The sequence below is a fragment of the Paroedura picta genome, chromosome 11 (genome assembly GCF_049243985.1).
Source record: "Paroedura picta isolate Pp20150507F chromosome 11, Ppicta_v3.0, whole genome shotgun sequence".
Lineage (NCBI taxonomy): Eukaryota > Metazoa > Chordata > Lepidosauria > Squamata > Gekkonidae > Paroedura > Paroedura picta.
In genome coordinates, this window is record NC_135379.1 from 39,951,308 (window position 1) to 39,969,825 (window position 18,518).

Below are 18,518 nucleotides of genomic sequence, written 5' to 3' on the forward strand. Positions count from 1 at the left end.
ATAAAAACACAGAACCCTTAAAAACCTCCACACATTAAAACACATTGAAGATGGCTACTTGTTGGAGTTAACCCCCCATCTCCTCCCCCCACCCCTGTCCAGCTAGCTGTCCAGAGCTCTTTCCTTAGGAGCGGGGGACGTGATCTCACCAATTCTAGGGGTTCCCCTGATGGTAATTCTGGGACCTCAACCACCATATGCCCAGCAGAAGAGCTCCGTCTTACAGGCCCTGCAGAAAGTTGATGACTCTAGCAACAATTAGAGTGTTCACGCCAGTACCATCACCCCTTACCATGCTGTAACTATATGGCTGTTTGCTTGAGTGATATCCCACCTTCCTCCCCATTGGGGGCCCAAACCAGCTTACATCAGTCTCCTTTCTTCTGTTTTGTCTTCACAACAACCCTGCCTGGTAGGTTAGGCCGACTGGCCCAAGGACACCCAGCAAGCTTTCAGGGCAGAGCAGGGATTTGAACCTGGGGTCCCAAATCCTATTACAACCCTCTGACCAATACACTGCCTCGGATCAGTTAATTAACCGACGTCACATGTTTCTGAGAAGGCCACCCGTGCCAGAAGACCCCCCGAGGCTTGGCCTAGCTTGCAGCCTGCTCTGAGCCTCACCGAAGCCTCCTTTGTGTTGGTTTCTTCCGACGCGGATTTAGCCACTTTCTGGATGATGGGGGCAATGTTCGTCGGCCCGTAGAGCTGGAGCTTCGGGAGGCAATTCTGATAGGCTTCGACTACGCCTTGAATCCCTGGCATCGAAAAGGCAAATAGTTAAACAAGCTGGTTATTAAACAAAATATATCTGAGGCAATGTCTCGGAGATAAGCGAACATCGTTCCTTCCAAAGAAGTTCCCCCCCCCCTCTCCAAGTGATTCATGCAATTTCCCTCATGCAACTGATCTACTATCCTGCCAATTTATTCTGCACAGCTGTGAGTCTAAAAGATATCTTTTTTTTCTCTCCAAAGCAGCTCTCCCCTGCTGACCCGGCCTCTTTTAGATGTTACATAATATATAATTCATGAACCCGCTCTTCTCTTTTTGCCGACAGCATTTAATGTGCATTTTCTAGATATTAAATGCATGTTCTCAACATGCTGTGCAAATGCATCCAGTTTATATTCAACAGAGCCTTTAAACGGACATTTGGATACCAGCAATTATTCATATTTCAGAACTGTACATCCTTAATTACTAGCTAATGATGACTTGGTAGCATTTCTTTCTCCTGTGCTCCAGCTGGTGTAATATTTAGAACCAAAGTAATCAGCTGAAACCCTGGTTATACTTTCCAGATCAGGGTTCCCAGCTTCCAGGTGGTGCCCGGAAATCACCTGAAATTTCAGCAGGATAGAAACCAGTTCCCCTGGAGAAAATGGCTGCTTGGGAAGATGATCTCTCTGGTGTGATACCCTTCCCCAAACACCACTCTGCCCAGGTTCCACCTGCAAATTCTCCAGAATTTCCCAACCCACAGCTGGCAATCCTATTTTCAATCCATGCAGGGTGAATTTGGAAGGGTGATCACGCCTTCTTCCCCCAGCCACCATGTGTTGATTCAAGTATTGGAACAGAACCCCTGTTCTGACCTTCAGATCGAGCCATGCAAGTCATTGGTAGGAAGAGCAGATGGGGTCCCTCTTTTCCCTCTGGGAGTCCAATGTACACAATTTTGGATGCGTAGGGTTTTCTTGGTGCAGGCTTAGCTCATCAAAGTAGCTTAGCTCTTACAGAAAACACTGATTCACCATGTGTTTTGTGGTTTAAAATATTTATCACCTTTCAAGGTGACCCTGTTCAGGAAGACTGCAATTCATTCTTAACGATAGCTGGTCATATAATTCTCATTTGATCTGTTAAACTGATCACCGGCTTATAAATTGCCCTTTTAAACCAATTAACTAGCTGATTGAAATAATAATTTCAGTACTGATTAGAACAGAAGAAAATTTGATCTTCTGCCTTTCAATCTCCGGAAGGATGTCTAACCACTGTAACGATTATTTTTGCCTCATCTATTTTTTTTTTACATCTAATAGAGCTTAACAATTAACTGCCACTAGAAATGACATGACATGAAATTATGTGCGAAATATTATTAGCATCTCGTTTGCTACAACATGATTGTTACCTGCACATTCTGGGTTGTCTTCATTAAAGTTGATTGCAAAATCATGAGAGACCTATGGATCATCCCCCAAAAATGAAATACAATTTTAGTTCAGAAAAAAGTGACTCAGAGGTGTTTTCCAGTAGCAGACAGAGAGTTCAAACAAGCTCTCTTCATCCGAAGAATCACTGACACGTGTTTTTTAAAAGCATTTTTTCCCTTTCACATGCATGTGTTTGACTGCTTCACTACAGTGGGGCTTGCATCAGGCGTTTGTGTACTGTGTCATTAGAGAAGACACTGCTCTGTCTTTCTGATTGGAAGAGTTAGCCAAATTAATAATAGGCATTATAATATCCCATTTACCACAATCCCAGTTTGAGGCAAACTAATTCTAATCACCATATGTATATTTATGCAAGTTAGGATTCCTGTAAATATTTGTGGGTGAGTACTGATATGAGATGAATATATATTCCTCCAGCAACATGTGTTTCAAGTTAAAAAATGGAGTAACATTTCAAATCACCACTGTCAGTTTGTAAAAAATGTGTACAATATTATTTCCTGGCTATCCTGTGCCTTCTTCTTTCTCAGGAGCTTCTACACCCTGTTCCTTGAATCACCAAAACAAACAAACAAGCAAATGAATGAACCAACGAATGTATGAATGAATGAATAAATAAGAGAGCTCATTCCACTGTGTGCACAGTCATCTTTCTCCCAACAATGGTACTATTTCCATCTTCTAGGACAGGCATAGCCAAGAAGATCGCTCAGGAGTGATCACTAATCCTCTAAACCAGCGGTCCCCAACCCCCGGTCCAGGGACAGGTACCAGTCCGTCGATCAGTCGGTACCGGGCTGCAGCTCCTCCTTGTCCTCCTCCCCGGCTGCTGCCTCGGGAGCTCTCCTGCCACTCTGCCACCGGCTCACCTTTGGTGCTCTCCAGCGGCCGCCATGGCTGGGGCTCCCCCTCGGCATGGCACTGTGCAGCTGCTGCTGGCAGCGGCCCCAGCATGCGGCGGGAAGTGAGGGGCGCTGGCGGGAAAGCAAGTGGAGCAGGGGCTCAGGCGGCAGCGACATCCCTCGGCAAAAGACTACCCCCCCCCCCAGGCCTCAATAAAATTGGCAAGCGTTGACCGGTCCCCAGTGATAAAAAGGTTGGGGACCACTGCTCTAAAGAATTAAAAGTAGCGGTCTGCTATTCCTCCCATGTAACTCTAATCATTTGCTTATCCTGCCCTTTAAAGCTACTGTGGCAGCTTCTCTACTCCTTTCATGTCACGCAGAGGAGGGAGACACAGCACAAATGTGCTTTTGCTCAGGATGGGAAATGAGTGTGCTATTGATTCGGCCTTGCCCTGCTTTAGAGCCACTGGCATTGAAGCTAAATACCAAACATGTAGTTTTCTAAAAATAAATTTTGTACCAACAGGAAGCAAATTTGAGTGGCCAGGGAACTCTGTTACCTAGCAATATCATGTGGTATGCCAAAGGCCTCCAAATTACCTCCAGTGGCAAAACCTGCACTTGCAGTTCCTGATTAAGCAGACACTTATGTAATCTGAGCAGAGAGACTCAGAGTTCCAAGTAATGCTAAAAATTGCCTTTGTCACTCATTTCCCCTTTCTTGCTGAGTTCCACTTTTGCACTGGCTCTCTGCAGCCTTCAGTGTTCTGCTGCACTTTGCGCTGTCTCTCCGGTAACCCCTTCGTTGTGCTATACACACTAAGGGAATGAGAAAGATTCACCTGTACACCTACTTTATAGTCCGGAGGTATCCTGGCTCCAAAGCCATAGACTGGGAACATTTTATCGCTGAAAGAAAACATAAATGGTAACAACATGATGTTTTCATACATCAGTTTGGTTTGTTCATGAAAACATTACTGAGTAGAAGAACTGGGTTACCTGAGGCATGACATTCATTTGCTGCTTTTCATGGCCCTTTTGTGTTGTGATGTTTTACTACACAGATGGGGAGAAGACACTGCAAACAATCCTTCCAGGATGTGCAATTGCAATTTTCTTTGAAAGGGGTAGCATGTTCATCTATTCGGGGGGGGGGGGGGATCACATGCCATGAGTTCTCTCCACAGGTGCAGTAAAACGTAACAATTGAAAGGGACTATGTGCAAAGAGACTTGTTCCTTCACCTCCATGCCTACGTGATATTTGTCCAAAGAATTTGAAACACAGATATTATTATCCCCAGCTCTTTCCTCACAGTTGCTTTCATGGATTTCTTAGTCTAATTAACTCGCTTCTTTTTTAATACTGATTTTCAGATATTACCAAGACTATTTCTGCTTTACAAGGCTGGTTAGGTGTCAGCCATCAAGGCTTGGTCTGCAACGAGTGCCAAGTTAAAGTTTAAAGCTAATCTAAGTTGTCTTTCATTCCACCAATATCCAGCAAACTTCTCAAAAGAGGCCACTCAAGTAACAGGGACAACTTTATTGTCACTTAATTCTTATTGGGTATGAATATGCAGACTGCAGTTTTACTGACTGTTTCTTTCCTTATTTTATTTATTTATTTATTATATTTATATATCGCCCTCCCTGAGGGCTCAGGGCGGTTTACAGAAAACAGGGAGGATACAATTAACACAGGTCTACAGGTCTACTGTAACAGGTAACAGTAACAGCAGTAATATTATAACAATAATAATTTAACATGATAATAACAATAATACCATAAAATAGAAATTGTAAGAGCCTCAGCTCAACTCTTACTGGACCTTGTGGGCAACCGATTAATGTTGGTCGTAGAGGGGGGGGAGCTTGAGGGCCAACTGGAAGCGGTGGTTTGGTCGACCTCAACCAAATGCCTGGTGGAGGAGCTCCCTTTTGCAGGCCCTGTGGAACTGTTTGAGTTCTGTCAGGGCCCTGATCTCCTCTGGGAGCTCGTTCCACCAGGTGGGGGCCAGAATGGAGAAAGCTCTGGCCCTGGTTGAGGTCAAGCGGGCTTCCTTGGGGCCAGGGACCACCAGGAGGTTGGATGTAGTAGAGCGCAGGGCTCTCTGAGGAGTGTAGGTGGAGAGGCGGTCCCTCAGGAATACTGGGCCCAGACCGTGTATGGCCTTAAAGGTGATAACCAACACCTTAAGCCTGATCCAGAATTCAACCGGGAGTGAGCGCAACTGCTGGAGGATGGGCCGGATGTGGGACCTCCAAGGTGTTGCTGTGAGGACCCTGGCAGCTGCATTCTGGACTAGTTGCAGTTTCTGGATCAAGGAAATTGTAGAATAAACAACAAAATGCCATAGTTGTTCATATTGTGGTAATTCAAGGGTGAAAAGAGGATCCTGGAGGTGTTAGTGGTCTTTCTTCCCTTACTTGTTTCATGGAAAGCAGCAGATATACTCAACATCTTTTTTGAACGGTTTAGGTCCTAGGATGATGTCTTAGGAAAAGACTTAAGTGGTCCACTGGAAGTCTTTGAAGGGATAGATTGACGTGCAACGGGATCTGGACATGAACCTGGATCCTATGTAGTTTTTATTGAGAATGTCCCATTGAGCTCAGTGAGATTTGCTGTCAAGTAAGTCCTGCAGCTTCAGTCCCTTCTATAAACTGAATACTGGGGGGCTTTCCGCACCCCTTCAAAATCGCACAATGGTTGCCAATTGAAATCACTACAGTTTTGCCATTATGCACAACGTCGTTGACAATCTGCCACACACCTGAAACCAATCCGCAAAAAGCGCTTCCTTGTAGCGCTTTCAGGGAAATCCCCAAAAGTGGATTCACCCTCCGGAAAGCGCTACACTCCTGGAACCAATCTGCAACACTAGCGGGAAAGTTCTGTGCGTTACCATTGTTGTGGTTTCTACAAAGTCCCTCCCCCTGGCTCTCTCCTCTGATCTTCCGGCGAAGCGATCGCCATTTTTTTTTCTCCAAGCAAGCGGAGATCAAATCACCGGCAAGCCTTCGTTTACCCAGTGAGGCTTCCCCGGCTGCAGTCCCTCCCCAGAGCTCTTTACAGTCACTAAGCACAAACAACAGAGAAGCCCGTTTGCTGATGTATTTTCCCTTTATTTTTTACACTGTTTTCGGCCGAAAATCGGGCCCATGAGGGGGGGGGGGAATTTTTTTTTCACTCGGGGGGAGCGTGGCAACGATGAAACGACAGCTCAAACACACCTGCCAGCTGGATGGGTCTCTCCGTTGCAACGAATCAACACATATTCGTTGCAACGGGTGTGTTTAAAAAAAAAACTTTCTTAAAGGGAAAGGGGCTGTTTGGGAGCATGCTAACGGCTGCCCATTGGCTGCTTGATGGCCAGGGGCGGGACGAGCTCGGCAATAGCGCTTCCTTTCTAGCGATTTTTGCTGAGACCGGAAGCTTGTGGGAAACGATGGAAACACAACTGGATTCCACTACAAAGTCAGGTATGCATAACAACGAATTCCACTATTTTAAATGGCGATTTTTCGTTCAGCAAACAATTTGCTACAAGGATCCCGGTGCAGAAAGCCCCTGGACAAGGTACAGTATTTAGAAGGTACAGAAAAATCTACTGTATCTAAAGAAAGGGCAATATAAGGCAAGCATTCGGCCTTCCACAACAGTCCACCAGATGCTCCCATGAAGACCACAAACCCAAGAGGCCCCTGCTCCACTTTTTGCAGCTCTATCCAGTAACTGATGTTAAATGGCCTACTTTCTCTGAAACTGTAGATACCAGACCATCCAGCCTCCATGGCTAATCGCTGTTGACAGATCCAACCTCACTGAACCTGCCAATCTCCTTTCAAAGCCATCTAAGCTAGTGGCCATCTTGTAGAAGTTATCTGTTCCATTTAATATTTCTCATGAAGGCTAGGAGGAGGAGCTGGTCTCGTGGCTTAAATGCCACTCAGATCTTAACACCCACTCAAGGCAGCTGTCCCGCCTGAGTGCCTCCTCCTCCAACCAGCTTGCCTATTAGCCCAGTGGCCAGCCAATCACCTTCTGTCCCCCAACCCTCCTCCTTCCACTTCCCTCTGAGGCTCTGAGGCTGCAGATCCCTGCTGCGTGAGAGTTGCCCCTGCCAGTGAGTTCCCTGCCCAGGACCTCCAGCCTGCAGTCTTTCCAGGTCCTGGGGGGAGGGAGACCATCCACATCCACCACCACCCCATCTAGCTCTCTCTGCCCACTTTCTTCTCACCACGCACAGTTTCATAAGCCTCCATCATGCTCTGCTGTCATAGATACCATTTTCCAAATAAGAAGCCCCAAAGTATTTTGACTTTCTTCTCAAGGAAGATACTTCAACCAAATGATCACATCAATTCTTTCTGACTGTTTTCAGTGCTATCTCATTTTTCAGATGGGGCAAAGAGAACTGTGCACAACATTCCCTATGTGGCCACAAGGTCATCAAAATGTTGGTTGTGCAGTTTTTAATGCCTTACCTAGGAAAGGGACTAAGAAATAATGCATGCTAGAAATAAAGGGTGCTCCAATATTCACTTGTAGTTACAGGTGCAATTTACATGTACAATTTTTACATGAAAACAGTGCTCTCCTAATGCATGTTATTGTTCGCAGTAGAATGCTGCTCTTAGGCAATGCCTTTCCTGTGTACTCTGAAGAGCTTTATGCTGTTAGCGGCTCTCAGACATAAGGGCTAGGCTAGCACATTTTACATTGTAATGAGATATTCTTTACAAGCAGCGTGGAAAACAAAGTAGGTGGTAAAATTTAATTTCATGTTAATCGCATACTGATTGCCTTTCCTTGGATTATGCTGGTATAAATAGGGAAATCCTGTTTAATAATCAGGAATTGATATGCAAAATTGTTCGTAAGTGAGCATTTCAAGGTTTCACACCAAGTTCCCATCTGCAATATTTGCATTGCTACTGGCTGCTACGAATTACAGTTCACCTCCACACTACAGAGAACATGGATGCTTGAGAGGGTGCTTGAGAATTCTATGGCACTGTGCCCCACTGAGGTCTCTGTCCCCCCCCCCCCAGGCTCCATACCCAGATCTCCAGGACTGTTTCCACAGTCGAAAAAACGCTGCAGTGGCCTTCTTAAAGTCCTGTTGGATAACAAACCTTTTATGCAAAATTCTGGCTCTTAAGATTTTTACAAATTGTTGATTGTGTAACTGTGCAAGTGCATTATTGTGTGTGTTCATATATTTAAAAAGGGGGAGGCATGATGGGAAGCAGACTGCCCACTCTCCCAATGAAAATGCAAAACTAGTGATGGGAGAAAACCACAGATGCAGAATGCCAGGTGCAAATTTGGAGTCTACATTTAGAATCTGATGCAGTGAAAAAAACCCTGACAACTGCGGAATGAGTGCAGGAGTTTCCCAAAACTACCCCTGCTTACCTGCTGGTGGCCAGGGGAAACCTGGGCCTGTTCTGCACACAATAGATAATGCACTTCCAACATACTTTAGAAGTAGATTTTCCTGTTCCGCGCAGGAAAATCCAGCTGCCAAAGCACATTGAAAGTGCATTATCCTATGTGTGCAGAATAGGCCCTTGGAAACCCTATTAACAACTTATGCCTTTATTTAGTTAATGGCTCAAAATGGTTGGCTGATGCTTTTTAGTGGGTATTAACTGTTCAGAAAAAAAGTTATGTAATATATTAATGAGAGACTGGAGGAAGTGACCTCACCGAGCAGGAAGAAAAGGAAAGGTGTGTGTCTCTGGGTTTGTGAAAGATTACTGCTATTTTTTTAAATTAGAAAGTGGATTTATGAATTCAAAATATTTGGCCTCTAAAAGGAAATGGGTTGCGTAACAAAGGTGATTTTTTAAAGCAAACAAATTTTATGAAAGGACAAAGCAGATGGATAAACAAGTTGATTTTTTTTTTAAGCATAAACGGACGTTATGCTAGCATAAAAGAATAACTTAGAACTGGACTTTCATAGTAAGAACTCCAAGAAGGTCAAGAGGTTTCTTGAATGTGACAGTACCCAGCCTATGCACCCCTAGTCCTAGCAGCAGAGAGTCTCCTCGGAAAAGCACCAGATGTGTGGGTTAGGAAAGGTGTGGATCTGCCCCCTTTCCACCCACCACCCTGCAGCAAAAAGCCTCCATACTCTCTGCCGATCAGAACTCCCCAAGATAGCAACAGGTGCAACCTACCCCCTACCCAGTTCATGTGACCCCCCCTTATATGTCTGCCCCCTTTTGGAGGGTGAAAACACCACCATTTTCCCACTGATCGTAATGGCCAAGTTTAAGAAGTCCATCCCATAATGCATGGCTGATTTCAAGTGCATCATCTCACTTTCATCCTTCATAATTAAAATACAAAAATGTACTGAGATCAGAAAACAGCTTGGTCTCTCAATGCTGGGTGATTTCTGCACCACACGATATGCATTTTAAAAAAACGAGATACGCGCCAGCTTTAATTCCTGCTCTGTCAGTTTTACATTAAAACGTTCTCTTACAAATTGCTCCTGAGGTGGTTTGGGGAAGTGGAATCTGCTGACTATGAAGAAATATGTCTCCATAATTGTGCTGTAAGAGCATGGAGAAATGGCAAGTGTCTTACCTACAAGAAGAATATCTAATGAACATAGGGAATACACATGCCCTAAAGGTAAACACTGAGAGGCATCTACTAATGAATTAACTAAAGAAGCTGAATGCAAATAACATGCCCATCCATTTCACTGATATCTCTTAAAAGAAGCTACTCTGGAATAAAAATACATAAGACTCTAGCTAAAACTATCAAGGCCAGTACGAAATGACAGGAGAACAAAGATAGGGAGGCAGTGATGGTTAGTTAGCGAAAGAGCAGATCTTTTCACATTCAGTGAAGTTAATTGGTAAAAGGCAAATGGGATTTTGGGCTGTATCAAACGGAGTATTCAGATCACGGGAGGTGATGGTACCGCTTTACTCTGCTCTGATTTCGCCTCACTTGGAGTACTGTGGTCAGTTTTGGGCAACACAGCTGAAGAGGGATGTAGACAAACCGGAGCATGTCCAGAGGAGGGCAATTAAGATGATGAGGGGTCTGTAGAACAAGACATATGAGGAAAGGTTGGGGGAGCTTGCTCTATTAATTCTGGAGAGTAGATGACTGAGAGGGGATCTGATAACCATCTTCAAGTATTTAAAAGGCTGCCATATGGAGGATGGAGCAGAGTTGTTCTCTCTTGCTCCAGAGGGATGGACCAGAACCAATGGGATGAACTTAATTCAAAGGAAATTCCGTCTAAACATCCGGAAGAAGTTCCTGACAGTTAGAGCAGTTGCTCAGTGGAACTGGCTGGAAGTGGTAGTTCTCCATCTTTGGAAATATTTAAACAGAGGCTGGATAGCCATTTGACAGAGAGGCTGATTCTGTGAAGGCTCAAGGGGGTGGCAGGTTACAGTAGATGAGCGATTGGGATGTGAGTGTCCTGCATAGTGCAGGGGGTTGGACTAGATGACCCAGGAGGTCCCTTCCAACTCAATTATTCTATGATCTGTTTGTTTTGCTGTCAAGCTGCAGATGATTTATGGTGACCCCTCATGGGTTTCCAAGGCAAGAGATGTTCAAAGGCAGTTTATGTTTGCCTGTCTCAGCATAGCAACCTTGCGGTCTCCCATCCATGATTTAACCAGGGCAAACCCTACTTATCTTCTGAGTTCTGACAAGATCAGGCTATCCTGGGCTAGGCATCCCATAGTAGAAAAACCTTTATATACAAGGTGAAGTGATTTTGAATAAATTTCAGCCTTCATCCCCTTTCTGCATTCCTTCCTCAACAACAGCACACCCAAGCTAAATTTAAGTTTTTTTTCCAAATTAGTTGTCTTATGATATTCTCAGAGTCTTGTGACAGGTGACACTCACCACAATTTAAAATGTTAGTGAATATTCTGTGACTTTTAAATGGCTCAGTAATGGCCAAAGGGTCTGCAATTAGACACTAGTCTATACAACTTCACAGCTTTGAATTTTAGTTGATTGGCAGGTGTGCATTTGATTTCTGGCAACACAAGACAAACCTATATATTTCAGGTCTGCACTAGTATGTAATAGTATCAAAGCTGTTGCTGAGCCAGTGCTTGAAGTGAGGACAAGTTTCATTACCAGTCACTTTTTGGATTGTAGCATACTTAAGGTACGCAGCCTAAAAAAGGTGTTTTATGCACATAACCAGTCAACCTACTTTTGGAGATTGTCATAGCATGCAAGATTGCCATAGCATGCTATTGATGAGTGTGTGTGTGTGATGCAGGAACTGGGATGTCTCCTGTTTTTGATGGGGTTGCCCTCCCCCTAAAGGAGCATGTTTGTATCTTGGGGATGCTGTGGGACCTGGACCTCTTGTTGAATAAAAAGGTGGCAGTGGTGGCTAGGAGCACTTTTCACCTGCTTCGGCTGGTAAACCAGCTGTAGACCTTGTTGAGCATGAAAGATCTTGCTGCTATGAGGCATGACCTAGTGCAGTTATGATACTGAAATTCTGGAATTCCTTCTCCAGGGAGGTTTGTCTATCTACCTCTCTTGTTTTCTTCTCTCAGAGGGTGAAGACTTTTTTGTTTTGTTTGGCATTCCCTCACTGTTAGACATAAAATAACTAGTGAGCCTTTAAAATATCATAAGAGTCCTGTTTATTTTGGCTGTAACAGACATTCCCTTGACATAATAAATATAATTTATTTTTTCCTAAGATCCCTGTACTTTTCTTAAGGGAGGTTGTCGAAATAAAAAAAACAATCCTCTTTTAAAGACACGTTGAATGTGCATTTTTTGTATAGCTTGAGGTGTACCAGCAAAACATTCTAAATAAGACTAATTGCAAGTTGATCCATTGGCAGGTTTAGCCTCTCATATCCTTTCTTGATTTCTTCCCACTGTCAAGTTTATCCAAAAATCTATAAGTCATCATTATAACTTCACCCAGGATGCTCTGTACTCCCCTCTCCATTGGAAGCCACCTGTTAGGATTCATGAGTTGTATAAGTCAAGAACTTTTTATCGACTGAAAATGCAATCCCGAGGACTTTAATAACATCGTATGTTTTGGGGGACAAAGGAAGGAGCAAAGTGTTCAATAGTAATCAGTTCTTACTTTGGCCCTTTGCTAGCACACACACAATGTCATGTTCTCTGGGGACTTCTTTCCAATTTGCAGAAGTCCCATTTATGACACTCTAACAATGTGTCCCACTCAACTCCTTCACTTGCCTTTGAAAGAAGGTTTCATTACCATGCAAATAGCGACCCTTTGAAGCGAGCTAATTACAGCCCCCTGTAGTGCACTACATGGAAGACAACAGTAAATGCCTCAAGAATAATCCAGAAGGCATAATCAGCATCAGGCTGACAAGGCACTCACTGTCAATATGATAGCTGTCATTTCTGCCAGGATAAATAGGTACATGGTTCTATCCATTTCATAAGCTGCCCCACATATCAGGAGCATCTCCCAGCAGTGAAGTGGGGCCCAGAGAGAAGATAACAGAACTCTGATCTGCCCATCTGGAAGAGGCTGGAACGCTAATCGAGAGATGCAGAAAGTCCAGCTGATGAAATCAATGATATTGGTCTGAATGTTGGATTGATATTGTTAGCCTGGGCGAATAAATCTTTACAACCCCTGCTTTGCAGAGTGAAAACAGAATACCAGAAAGGTTATCACACAAATTCAACAAGTTGCAGCAGACCTCTGGCAACCTCAAAGGCTTTTCAAGACAAGGGACTTTCAGAAGTGGTTGGCCATTGTTTACCTAGAACATTGTGTACCCTGGTGGTATCCCTTCCAAGTACTACCCAGAACTAACCCTGCTTAGCTTTGGCAGCTTGACAAGTTCAGGCTAGCCTAGGCTATTCAGGCCAAAGACTCTGATAATGAGACAAAGTATGATTGAAACTTTGGGGATCATAATTGACAGGCTGTTCTTTTAAGTACAGACAATCTCAGGTCGTTCCAGCCATAAACTTGGAAGTTTCCAGTATGAATCCCCTCCTGCCCCTGACAATGTACACTATAAAGTGGCATTAAAGAGGTTTATAAACATAGGGATGGGGGAGAAAGTGGCTAGAGCCTTCTCCCCAAATACTAGAACAGACCAAAGGAAGTACTTCTTCAAGACAATGAAAATTAAATGGTGGACTTCACGACCACCAGATAATCTTGCCTCTTGCTCAGATTGCTTTAGAAGGGTATTAGGCAAATGTATAGAGGGAAGGTAGCAAATGTATAGAGGGAAATGTATAGATCCCATCAGATCTTGGAAGCTAAGCAGGGTCAGCCCACGGAAGGGAGACTACCAAGGAAGGCTGCAGAAAAAAGCAAGGACAAACCACCTCTGCTTCTCACATGCCTTGAGAGCCTTTGCCATACGTTGCCTGTGACTTGATGGAAATACACACCTACACACACAAGTCCCTCAATACCTACTAGTCATGATGGCTAAACAGAACCCCTGTATTCAGAGAAACTATACTTCTGAATGCCAGTTGCTGGAGGGAGCATTAACAAGGATAGTTTTGGCCCCTGTGCCATTGCTTGTAGTCTTCCAGGGCATCTGATTGGTTGGTCATAGTGGAAAACAGGATGCTGAACAAAATGAACCACTAGTTTGATCCATCAGGGTGTTATTATAATCTTTCATCATCTTATGCATATTAATACAGATAGTGGTTAGCCTGAGATTAGAACCTGTTCTGACCGGTTTTGTGAACCGAAAAGATGTGCAATCTAGATCTCAACAGATCCAGTTTAGGCTTATTTAAGTCTTGCCTGAAGTCGTACACAAGGCTTCATTGCAAAGAACTCTTTAGAAAACACCAAAAGAAATAGGTGCAGAACTGCAGGAAAGCCAACAAGAGTCAACAGGTTTATCATAGTGTCCCAATGTTCTTTCAGAAAGCTAGAACAGAGGTAGTTCACTTTCACCTGTCATAGTCTTGGCAGATCTCCCCAACAGCTACCAGTGCCTTCAAGTATTCGTTCGGCTGATAGGGGTGGATGTAGTGAAGAGAGCAGCTGTTCCGGGGGTCGCCATTGGAAGCTGTAAAATCTATAGCTACCTGGAAAAGAAAGAGCAGAGGGGAAAGTTGAATTACACACCTTTTCAGATGTGTGCCACCATATTCATATGTCATAGAATACTGATGAACTTAGACTATGCCCCCCTGTCCAAAGAAAACCAGTCGCACAATACAGCTATTGGGGTTGTATTCCCATAACAATAGGTGGCCTGACTTACCAAGAGCCACCCCATTGCTGGGCGGTGGCACAGGTGCCTGAAGAAAGGAGTGGGGGAGAAGATATGCCCAACGGCACGTTGAGGAGGCACCCTGATGCAAGCGCATCAGGGTGGGAGCCAAGACCGGGCCTTAAACAGTGCCACGTACGCTAGCTCAGCCTCTTTCGCCTGAGCTGCTGAGATGGATGGATGCTCTGTCGCAGCAGTGGCTGCAGAACAGGTGGGAAGGCCGTGGTGGGTGTGGGTGCAGTGAGAGTGTGCTGGCTGGCCTCCTGCCTCTGCCTTGATGCTTGTTGGGGGATTTGTTTCTTATCTCTCCCCCTTCCTTCAGCTGAAGGAGCAGTGGCTGGTGAGTGGCCAGGTGAATGGGGGTAAGAGGAGGCCCTCTTTCCTTTTTTCCCCTTTCTGTTCAAAGGAAGAAACAGCGGGTGTGTGATGTCACCGTAAAAAAGGCAGTGGGTAGCCAGTGAGGAGGGGGAAGCCTTGGGGATCCTGGCGGCAGGGGCCCATCCTGCTGGGGGGGCAGTCAGGGTGGTGAGCCAGGGCAGGGCAGAGGGCCAGCGTGCTGCATGCCTACGCGGCGTGGGTGGCTGCAGTTCTGGCAAGGAGGACGAGCGGGTGAGGGCCAGGTCACCATTTTCCTCAAGTAATTCAGAAGACTTGCATCCAAAGATGGTGACTTGCTTTCACCATAGCATCTTGGACCATAATATATTTGCATGTGTGTTTGTGTGGGGAATGGGTACCCTTTACTGGGTCATGAAGATTCAGGGAGCTCAGCCCTGAAGAAACATGAACACGATCGGGTATAGTAATGACATTTTAGAAATAAAATTTCTAAAATAAAACAAAACATTCTTTCATGAAGAAGAAGAAGGGTTGGTTCTTGAATGTCACTTTTCTAAATCAGAAGGAGTCTCAAAATGGCTTACATTCGCCTTCCCTTTCCTCTCCCCCAACAGACACCCTGTGAGGGAGATCAAGCTACTGCTCGGTCAGAACTGTTCTATCAGTGCTGTGACAAGCCTAAGGTCTCCCAGCTGGTTCTATGTGGGGGAGCGCAGAATCAAACCCGGCTCGCCAGATTAGAAGTCTGCTCTCCTAGCCACCAAACCAAGCTCATGACATAGTATGTATAGGCTCTGTAAGTTCGTTCCATACTCAGCGGAACAATGTTTGGACACTTTCTAGTGGATTGCTTCACTTGTTTGCCTGTCTGGCATACCGCAGCCTGAAATTCATATCTGACCAAGTGGTAGCGGTAATGAATATACAGATGGGAAAGGAACAGGACTAGATGGCCTTTGGGTTCCTTGCTATTTGAAGGTTGTTTAAAAGGCACCAATTGTTTCTGTGGGCAAGTTGTAGAACTGTACTCTAGTTCACCTCCACCTGAGGCCCACCTAATTTATAAATAATGAACTCAGTTGAAGGATTCCTTTCCACACAGTGACTGATTATGCACAGGGCGGAATGTCCGGGTTGGTGGCGACAGGGCTGCGGGCCTAATCCCTGATTATGCTCTATGTTGCCACCATCCTGGCCGCCGCTCAGCCCTGGCCTGAGTCTTCCACGTTCCCTGAGATGCCACGGATGCCAGTGGGGGCTAGGTCAGGCCAGCACTATGCATAATCGGAAAAGCCGGGCCCAAAGGCCCAGCTCCTCCCCCAATCTACGGTGTCTCTTCAGGGAATCAAACCTACGGTGTCCCTGCAGTGATGCTGCACACCTCTGTCAGCTCTGCAGAGCCGCAGAGCTGCAGAGGCGGCTAGGGCATTCCTCCACCCCCACCTTGGAGGGAGAGCGGTATGCCACTTCCCTGCCATTGTGCGGTGGGGGCCTCATGCCCCCTGCTCCCACCCTGCTGCTTCTGCCACTGGGCAGCACACCAGGTTTTCCAGCTCTGGCGTTGTGTGCACATGCTACGCCGGGCAGTCTGCATATAGTGAGGGAATCCCTCCCCCATGCATATGCCGGAAGTAGTTGGGCATGCCAACCCACCACAAGGACTTGGCAGCAGCCCAGCATGGCTGCTGCTGTGCATAATCAGTCAGTTAGAAGCCTTCTTGGGATGAAGAAAGGCATCTGGCTTAGTGCAGTCCTTTCATCCAACTTGGATGGGTTGGATATGGTTAGAAGAAGAAGAAGAAGAGTTGGTTCTTATATTATGCTTTTCTCTACCCTAAGGAATGTCAAAGCCGCTTACAATCACCTTCTCATTCCTCTCCCCACAACAGACATCCTGTGGGGTGGGTGAGGCTGAGAGAGCCCTGATATCACTGCTCGGTCAGAACAGTTTTATAAGTGCCGTGGCAAGTCCAAGGTCACCCAGCTGGCTGCATGTGGGGGAGTGCAGAATCGAACCCGGCATGCCAGATTAGAAGTCTGCACACCTAACCACTACACCAAACTGGTGATATTATACTTATTTCCAAGTTCCCCAAAAGACCCTACCTAGTATTTCAGAATAATTTCCAAAATTAACTGCATATTTCCTCAAATCTCAGTATACCTGACTAAAATGACATTTTGGGATTGTTTCAGTAGTACTTATCACAGTAAAACAAATGAAACACAGCCTGTTCCAATTACATCACAATGTTCATTTGTCTAATTACAAGTTCTAAGTAATCAGAGCTTAATTTAAACTCCCACACTCAGGTGCTTGCAGGTTCACACATCTGTCTAGCACAAAATCATTGCAAAATTAAAATGTTCTGCACCAAACACACATACACACACACATACGAGAGAGAGAGAGAGAGAGAGAGAGAGAGAGAGAGAGAGAGAGAGAGAGAGAGAGAGAGAGAGAGAGAGAGAGAGAGTTTAGTTTCTGATGCTTACATTCATTTCATTCTTACTGTATCAACTACAGATTATTGTAATAGTAATAACTGTACTGTATTTCTTACACACAGATATCTATCTATCTATCTATCTATCTATCTATCTATCTATCTATCTATCTATCTATCTATCTATCTATCTATCTATCTATCTATCTATCTATCTATCTATCTATCTATCTATCTATCTATCTATCTATCTATCTATCTATCCATCTATCCATCCATCCATCCATCCATCCATCCATCCATCCATCCATCCATCCATCCATCCATCCATCCATCCATCCATCATCTAGCTATAGATGATAAAAAGCCAGAAGGTGAGCCAGGAGGCAGATATAATGAGCTATGCGCAGATTTTGGGAACTTGAACACCATGCCCTTCGTTTTGGAGAAGTGAGAGGGATCTGGCAGTTAAACACATTTTACTTAACCTTTCCGAAATCAAGTCTTCTTTTTTTATTTTAAGTAGGGGAGGGATTTCTAGCTCAGTGAATACTGAGGACAGCATTATCATGGAATATTCCCAGTGAACCAGAAGAAACACACAAGACAAACAATATAATTGCATGAACTGGAATAATACAAAGGGAATAAAATTCAGCATTACAAAGAATGAAGACGTATTTATGGCCAAACAGCAAAAAAAGTTTCCAGCTGATTACAATGTTGCCATTTACTGTATATAATCATTTGCATAGCCCCCCCCCCCCCCGTTCTGCTATGATAATCCAGATTTATAGTTTAGCTAATACATATCCAGAACATTTGGGGTGTGGGGTACATTTTTTGCCAGTTTGAGGAGCCTCACTGGCAGAGAGAATTATAGTGAATAGAGCTCTTTTGAAGACTTAGAAAATGAAATGGCATGCATTGGCTCCAGATTAAATTCTTGATTTCTGTTGATTCCCTTTACCTGCTGCAGGACTCTCTTAAATCCCTCCTCAAGATCCCCTACCCACAGGAGCAGTATTTTGCAGGGATCAGTGGGATGCTGAAGGGACAGAAAAGCTCTCTTACACTGACGGGAAAGTGCACCTGAACCCAACACTCAGGAAAGAAACAGTTCTTTAAACTATTGATTTCCCATGCAGAATCTATTAATTAATGTAATGAATTTAATTTGACAAATGCTATATTTTATTTATCACAATTTTTATGAAGATTGCTATTTTGCTGTGCTGTTTTATCGACAGGTAACAGGGAGAGAGAGAGAGAGAGAGACAGCCCACCCCATGGGTCATGCCTGGGATAAGACTGAACAAACAGGATCCCCAAGCCAACCTCACATTGATGGAAAACAGAGTCGCTTCTAGAAAGTATTACTGTTGATTGCCTGTTGATTTATTCTGTGACCTAAGT

At 44.6% G+C, this 18,518-nt stretch overlaps 1 protein-coding gene across 2 annotated transcripts in view; it reads right to left on the bottom strand.

The window, feature by feature from the left end:
* Window positions 1–18,518, bottom strand: part of CPNE4 (copine 4) — a 206,356-nt gene that overhangs the window by 7,639 nt on the left and 180,199 nt on the right. Inside the window, exons 11-14 of one of the 2 annotated variants that reach the window (XM_077303399.1) lie at window positions 13,995–14,128; window positions 3,874–3,940; window positions 2,141–2,192; window positions 625–758 (exon numbers count right to left, since the gene is read on the bottom strand). In XM_077303399.1, coding sequence (XP_077159514.1) covers window positions 625–758; window positions 2,141–2,192; window positions 3,874–3,940; window positions 13,995–14,128 — 387 coding nt within the window. The remainder of the gene's footprint in view (window positions 1–624; window positions 759–2,140; window positions 2,193–3,873; window positions 3,941–13,994; window positions 14,129–18,518) is intronic. The other variant, XM_077303400.1, reaches the window with a different exon arrangement.